The sequence below is a fragment of the Phaenicophaeus curvirostris genome, chromosome 5, assembly GCF_032191515.1.
Source record: "Phaenicophaeus curvirostris isolate KB17595 chromosome 5, BPBGC_Pcur_1.0, whole genome shotgun sequence".
NCBI classification, from domain to species: domain Eukaryota; kingdom Metazoa; phylum Chordata; class Aves; order Cuculiformes; family Cuculidae; genus Phaenicophaeus; species Phaenicophaeus curvirostris.
Window position 1 is genome coordinate 44,398,485 of NC_091396.1, and position 7,591 is coordinate 44,406,075.

The 7,591-nt window shown below is 49.5% G+C and overlaps 2 protein-coding genes across 5 annotated transcripts in view; both read right to left on the reverse strand.

The window, feature by feature from the left end:
* The window catches only part of MLH3 (mutL homolog 3), a 140,653-nt gene extending 136,508 nt beyond the window's left edge, over positions 1–4,145 (reverse strand). For 2 of the 4 annotated variants that reach the window (XR_011337552.1, XM_069858577.1), the window contains exons 1-2: positions 4,127–4,145; positions 385–3,761 (exon numbers count right to left, since the gene is read on the reverse strand). Coding sequence is in view for 3 of the 4 variants with exons in the window: in XM_069858577.1 (XP_069714678.1) it covers positions 385–3,685 (3,301 nt within the window). In the remaining variant the exon portion in view is untranslated. Of the gene's footprint in view, positions 1–384; positions 3,762–4,126 lie in introns of those variants that run through there. The other 2 variants (XM_069858576.1, XM_069858574.1) reach the window with 1 other exon arrangement.
* A 1,103-nt stretch (positions 4,146–5,248) lies between these two features.
* On the reverse strand, positions 5,249–6,899 carry ACYP1 (acylphosphatase 1). Its single transcript, XM_069857048.1, has 2 exons — positions 6,762–6,899; positions 5,249–5,910 (listed from the first exon to the last, which is right to left on the reverse strand). The coding sequence occupies exons 1-2, from the start codon at positions 6,843–6,845 to the stop codon at positions 5,695–5,697; spliced, it is 300 nt and encodes a 99-aa protein (XP_069713149.1). The 5' UTR covers positions 6,846–6,899; the 3' UTR covers positions 5,249–5,694.
* Positions 6,900–7,591: the final 692 nt, after the last annotated feature.

Sequence of the window (7,591 nt, forward strand, 5' to 3'; positions counted from 1 at the left end):
ACCTCCTTCTACCTGCCACCAGCTGTTCTTAATAAATTGGGACGGTATGAGATTCTAAGTTAATACCATGGGGGTAGTGGCACTACTCTAAAAAGCTGTGATCACAGTAAATGTCCTAACGTGCAGGCAGCTGCCTGTCAAGGTGCTGACTTTTCTTTTTATTGTCTTATTAAAAACTGTATTTCAATATTTTGAATGTTAATGTGTTGCTCTCTCCATAATCTCCAACACTTCCCTGTTTTTCAAAAGGCTATTACACAGAAGGCAGTGGATATTTCAGTATGAGCTGTCAACTACTGGCAGCAAGGTATTTTATGCACCTAGCAGATCACAGTGTTCCTCATCCTATTTGTAGAACCACCACCACACCCCCACCCCTCTTACCATTCTCTAAGACAACATTCACAGCCATTGTTGTTATATCTTGGACGCAGGGAGCTTGAAATCTTTCAGCAGGAGGAGTGCTGTAGGTGCTGAGGCCAGTTGCTGTATTGATGTATATTGTCCTACCAGATGAAACATCAAAATCTTGCACCCAGTTAGTACAAAACAAATCATTCCTGGGATCACCTGTGCTTGTGTTGTCTGCAGGGCATTCCAAGTTACTTGGTAAGGTCATATGGGGAACCTCAGTATCTTCCAAATTTTGTTCTGAGGATTCATCTAACGCACTTTTGTCTTTAGAAACGATGTTAGGACAATCCTTTTTAGCATGTAACGATAAAGCACTGCTTGAAGAGATTGTGTGCGCCCCTCCTATGCGGCTGAGTGATGACGGGCTGACGGTACTTTTCATGGCTTCTGCTCTCGTACCATCTGATTGCAGGCACGCATCCCCCAGAGAAACGCTGTAACTACATTCCGTGATTTTTTCCACTGAGGATTTATGTGTTTGAGAAGCATCATACAGAACATCATTTTTTGAAGATTCAAGACCAAAACAGTTGTCCTCTTTTCTACTTGAATCTGTTTGGAATTGTTCAGCAAGTTGCTCTACTTCTTTGTGGTCGCTTCTCATTCTGGACAGTTTGGATGACAATGATCCTGGAGATCTTTTACAGCTTATTTTTTTTTCACAAGCCTGAGAGTAACCATACAATGTCAAAGGACTCTGACAAAGGGCTTGCTTGTCCTGTGAAGCCTCTTCACTGCAGACTGAAGTCTCTTCCAAAGAATGAAAAACTTGGCTACTATTTCTAAAACCTGTACCTTCCACAGCTGGAGTTTCACAAGTGCTTGTGCTATCGTGGCTGTCATTCTCACTCTTGGAAAAGTCACAATTTGCTTGTGAATTACAAGGTAGGAGGCCAAATTCACTTGGCTCTGTCAATGGTGTTGGTAGCGTACACCTGACTCTCCCATAGTATCTCCTGAACTTGTCTAACGAACCCAGCTGTGTGGACAGGCTCAGCTTCTTAGAGGGCTGAGCTCTTGGCACGATTATTTGTTTTCTAGTGCTTTTTACAACTTTATCGTAAGGAATAGCTGAAGAAGTTGCCGTTGGCAATTCTGTAACATTTGATGTCTCACAATGTCTTTTACTGGAGGCAATAGGTATAGCTATCCTCTCACTCACCTGATGTGACAAAGTTCTGTTCTCTAAACACTCATTGCCATCAGGCATGCGTACTTCCCTGGTGTAAGGTGTATGTTCTTTATTTGTATTACTGGAAATAGCCTTAGCATTTAAAGACTGAATCTGAAAATTCACTTTGTGGCCAAAAATATTCTTGGCACTGACAGGGACAGGTCTACACTGTGTGTTTAATGCAAGATTTGTTTCTGTTTGGTCAAGTTCATGTGGGGGCTCACTTTGCATAACATGTGCTATGCAGCCCACAGAGCACAATTTCAATGGTACTGAACTAACAGCCCCTCTTTGAATATCATCTATCGCTTCAGCTGTTTCCCTGTCTCCCCTTCTGGCATTACGCAATGTTATCAGTGAACTTCCAGAGGCAGTCTCTGGTCTCACTGCTGTTTCTGCAGGGTCTTCTCTCTCAGACAACAACTGAACATCATTATTTAAGACATGGACTGTGTTTCTTTGCTGCCCTACCTTGCCTTGCCGCATTCCCACATCTTTTATATAATTTTCCGCACAATGCTGCACATCACCACAGCTTTCTGCTTCTCTTGTTTCTGATCTGTCCCCTCCACTAAAAGAGGAACAAAGATTTTCTGAAGGTTTCAGATAAGTATCAGATGCTTTTTGTGAACTGTTGGTGTGTTTTGGCTCCTGCTCCGAGATATTTGATATCATGGAATCAGAAGCTGTGTCACCTTTGCTAGGCAGTGGGATCTCCACTTTGTTGTTTCTACATGGCTGGGATGGTTCAACAATCTTCTGACTTGGGGCAATTTCAGTTTCCTGTAGATTTTTATTTGACTCTATAAGATTCAAAGACTCAATTTTTTTCCCAGTCACAGATTTCCTTTTGACATCTTTTGATTGCAAGCTACACATTTCATAGGAACCCACGATTTCATCACATGCTTTCTTAAAAGCGTCTTGGACACTCTTCTCATCAGAGAGTGAGGGCTTCAGAGCTGGAGCATTACACAAACTAAAGTCATTATCTTCATTAAATTCCCCGATATCCTCACTACACGGTTCAATAAATAAATGTTCTCGTTTCAAAAATATTTTCACTCCTTCCTCTACACAAGTGAGAAGAACGTCCCAGTTCTGGAACTCAATTAGAGTTTTTGCAGGTTCCAGGCACACATCATAGTCACTGTATGCACAGGTCACATTGAGAATGAAGATCCCATACAGCTCTGGGCCACAACGATGGTGACCAGGACTTGAGCCAGCCTGTCTGTTTGCAGGGCCACTTTTTGCCTTGCAAATGACACTTTCTTTTCTTAATAAAAAATCGATTAGTTTATGTATTCTTGTCTTTAAAACAAGCCTTCTATTCACATAGAAGAACTGCATATTCTTATTGTAATGTCCTTCAATACTGATATAACCACTTAGCTCAAATCCCCCAGACTTATGTTTTATTTCTCGTAACTTCTGTGATCTGTTCAGTCCATAAATCTGGCAAAATCGAGAGTATACATCTCTCGTCTTAGGAAGCCGAAGCACCATAGAACAAGTAGCATCATTCCTTAAAGAAAGTGAAACAGAGGGATGCATCAGTGAAATAGCCTCTACTTTCTGTCTTACTCTCTCAAATTCCAACACGGGATCCATACACTTTCTCCTCACTGGTAACTGATGGAACAGATTACACACGGTCACTGTAGTTCCACCGCTTGGTCTGCTCAATTCAGCTTCGCAGACTTCCAGTGCTTGCCCATTGTGAAATATTTTCACAAATGTTTTTGCTGTCTTGCTGGTCTTGGATGAAATTTCCACTATGCTGGCCATGTTGGCTATGCTTGCCACAGCCTCACCTCTAAAGCCATAGAACATCAGGTTTTCCAAGTCCTCCACTGAGCTGCACTTGCTGGTAAAGTACCGTTTTCCTACTGCATTTAAGTCCTCTCTCCCCATCCCGGAGCCATTGTCCACCACCTGGACCTTAAAAGCTTCCAAATCCACCCTGACAGCTACACACGTTGCTTTTGCATCAATGCTATTGAGGACGAGTTCCTCAGCACACTGCCCCAGAGAGCCAATAGTCACTCCAGAACGCAGCCTGGCTTGCACATCTTCCACCAAACGTTTGATCATGGCAAAATCGGAGAGACGAAAAACTTGAGAAACCGCAGAGAGGAGCTCACTCCTCTATGTTCCTTAAAACAGCTCCCTGGGGAGAGAGAAAAAAAAAATAACAGAAATAATTTTTTTAAAAAAGAACATAAATCTAACTTAAAGGCCCGGAAAAAGGTTTTTCCTTTCAAACAGACTTCTCTGAGTTTTCCTGGTATTTGCCTGGCATGGAGGCTTTTTCTGTGATTACTTTCTTGCTCAGGCTCTGCCTACACACAGGAACATCGGATCATAGAACAGTTTGAGTTGGAAGGGACTTAGAGACCCCCCCCAGTTCCATCCCCCGTGCCACGGGCAGGGACATCCCCCTAGATCAGGCTGCCCAAGGCGGCGCCTCATCGCTGCTGCCCTCGAGGATCTGAGCCCATTCTCCCACCCAACATTCCCAAACCCCGTTCCCACCAGGACGAGGAGGGACCCAAGCGACCTGCAGCCGACAGGCGCCCGATTCCACCCGCCTCAGGGACGCGCCGGGGGGGGCGCCGCCTTCCTCCCGTTTTTCAGCTCAAAATCCTCCCGCTAAACCCACGATCGCTCCATCCCTGGCGAGGAGCGGCTGCCTGCGGTTGGTCCAGGGGAGGAACGAGGCGGGTTCGGGGATGGGGCGGGGAACGGATCGAGCTGTTTGTGCGAAGACCCCGCTCTCCCTCAGCCCCGCCCGGCTCCTCGCCGCCAGGCCTGCGCGCGGCCCCCCTACGGCCCCGCACACCCGGCACGGAGCGCGCGGCGCATGCGCGGCGCCGCCGCGAAGCAGGCCGGGAGTTGTAGTTCTCCCCCCTTGCTCCACCCCTTTCCATCATCTTCTGACAATTGTGGCTGACTGGGGAGGTTCCCCTGGACTGGAGGCTGGCTGATGTTGTGCCCATCTACAAGAAGGGTCGCAGGGAGGATCCAGGGAACTACAGGCCTGTCAGTCTGACCTCAGTGCCAGGGAAAGTCATGGAGCAGGTGATCTTGAGTGCTATCATGAAGCACATGCAAGAGAACCGGGTGATCAGGCCCAGTCAACATGGGTTCACAAAAGGCAGGTCTTGCCAAACTAACCTGATCGCCTTCTATGACAAAGTGACTCGACTACTGGATGAGGGAAAGGTTGTGAATGTGGTCTTCCTGGACATCAGTAAAGCCTTTGACACAGTTTGTCACAGCGTTCTGCTTGGGAAACTGTCAGCCTCTGGGCTGGACAGGCGCACACTCTCATGTGGAGGTTGTGGAGAGGAGGGAGCTGGCCTCTTCTCCCAAGTGACAGGGGACAGGACAAGAAGGAATAGCCTCAAGCTCTGCCAGGGGAGGTTCAAGTTTGACATCAGGAAAAAGTACTTCACAGAAAGGGTCATTGGGCACTGGAACAGGCTGCCCAGGGAGGTGGTTGAGTCACGCCCCCGGAGGTGCTTAAAAGACGGGTGTATGAGCTGCTCAGGGACACGGTATAATTGTTGATAGGAATGGTTGGACTCGATAATCCTGGAGGTCTTTTCCAACCTAGTGATTATATGATTCTATGTACGACACACATTCATTCCATGCGAGAAGCTCCCGAGAATTTTATTCTAAAGAAAAAATAAACTTCTGGCACAAAACAGAATTGTTTGAGGCATTCAGAGCACAGAAATGACGTTTTTAGCAACGTTTAGTACTGGCACCAATTTTGTGACTTCGTACATGTGAGTGTGCACTACACAAATCGTGGATTTTACTCCTGTAAAACTACTCCAGCCCCACTCCGCAGACACTTTCAGAAACGGGGGCTGTATCCCCAGCTACCCCGGAGCTCAGCTCCTCCTCCACCTGCCAAACTGCTGCAAAAGGATCAGGGCGAGACTAACAATGCAACAAACCAATAAGTTAGAACTATAATATAACTAAATAAAGTCCTCCAGAACCAAGTACTGGAAGAATGGTTAGGAGAGAGGGGGGAATGTCCCACGAGGGCAGCTCATGCTCCAGCTTCTGCTTCTTCCTGGGCAAAATCACTTCAAAATCTGGAAGTCCTGGTGCTCCAGCGCCGTGATCTTCTTCTCATTAGTGAACTCGGCTCGACTGATGCGAGACTGGGGACTTCCCACCTTCCGGAGCCATTCCTGCAGCTCCCGCACCCTGTCTGCCGGACCCTGCATCTGCCCTTGCACGGTGCCATGGCTGGTGTTTTGGACCCAGCCGACGAGCCCCAGCCTCTTCGCCTCCCCCTGAGAAGCCAAGGCAGAGCAAAATGGGATTAATGTGAGCTGTAAGAGAACGACAGAAGGGTATTCACACAAAAGAGTCAGTCGCGAAGGCAAGGCACAGACCTCCAGGGAAGCTCCTACAGCTTGATACCAAAAAGGCCAGCAAATAAACTCTCTAAGACTCGTGGTGGAGTTTAGAAAGCCTGATCCTTTATCAGGCCTGGGCAACACGAGGCAGTGCTGTCCATCAGTAGTGTGCAGCAAAACAAAAGCTGGAGACAGAACGTGTTTCCCACTTACACGGATATGTATAAATTTTCCCAGAAATTCTGTGCATATCCTATTACTTTCCAAGGACTAATTGTAATGTTATTATGAACTTCACAATGGTCAAAACTCTTGCTAATTTGGAGCTGGCTCCAGCTCTGCCTGACCTTGCCTTTGAGACAAGCTCCAAACAGCGGTGACTGCAGAAGAAGACACATCTGTTCAGCACAGATCACACCACACACAAGGCGTTATCTTCAAAGACTGAACAGTCTGTGGAAAAACAGTCTCTGGAAAAACACTGTCTGAAAGAAAACACGCTGTCTGAGGGACATTCTGTCCAACTTTCAAAAACCACAATTCCTTAGATAAAACTTTAGCTTAAGTCCAAAACATTCCACTTTTGGGGACAGTAAGTTACTGTCCCAAAAGTAAGTTTTTGCACGAGGCTCAGGCAGCAAGAAAGCAGCAGGGACGCGCCCAGCGATTCATGATACCCTTTCACGTGGGAAACCGGGGCAGAAACACGCTTTCCAGTCACGCTTACATAACGCAGCGCCGCCCGCGACACAGCCCGCCCGCAGCCCGCCGGGGCCGCCCCGCACCTGGGTGTACTTGCGGAAGAAAACGCCCTGCACCCTGCCAGACACCTCGTAGTCCACGGAGAGCAGCCCCTCGCCCTCCGCCATGGTGGCAGCGCCTCCCACCGCCTCCTCCAGCCGCCGACGCGCGGGCCCCGCGGCTCGTGCGAGGGGGCGTGGCCTTCTGCACCCCGCGGCCAATGAGGAGCGGGGACCCGCCCGCGGCTCGCGCGAGAGGGGCGTGGCCTCCAACAACCGCGGCCAATGAGGAGCTGGGACCCGCCGGCGGCTCTCGCTTGGGGGCGTGGCCTCCAACCCCCGCGGCCAATGAGGAGGCGGGACCCGCCCGCGGCTCGCGCGAAGGGGGCGTGTTCTCCGTGAAGCTCATGAATATTCGCAGAAGAGGGGCGGGGCCGTTGCGGGGAAGCGGTTGGAGTGGCGCGCGCGTGCCCGTTGCTGGGCAACGGGGCGTCCCAGGGGGCGGGGCGGGAGGCGGCGCGTCCGGGGATGCCCCGCAGGTAAGGTCGCTCTCACCCCGGGGGATTCGGGAGCAGGAGCCCCGGGAAGGCTGCGGCGCCGGAACCGATGGGGAACGCCCCGGGGGAGCGTCACCGTTCTCCCGGTGGGATGGGACGCGGAGAGGCAAACGAGGGCGCGTGCGGTCTCCGCCTGCCTAAGCGATCGGGGCTGGAGGAGCCCCGCGATGGACGGAGAGCGAGGAGTTACAGAGCCTTGAAAAGTCATAAAACCTTTGCTGATATTTATCGCAGCCTCTCCTTGTAGCCCCCAGGTGCGGAGCGTTAGGAGAAAACCTCTCCGGTTTTGGCTAAGGGTCTGTAATGACTTTTCTTCTT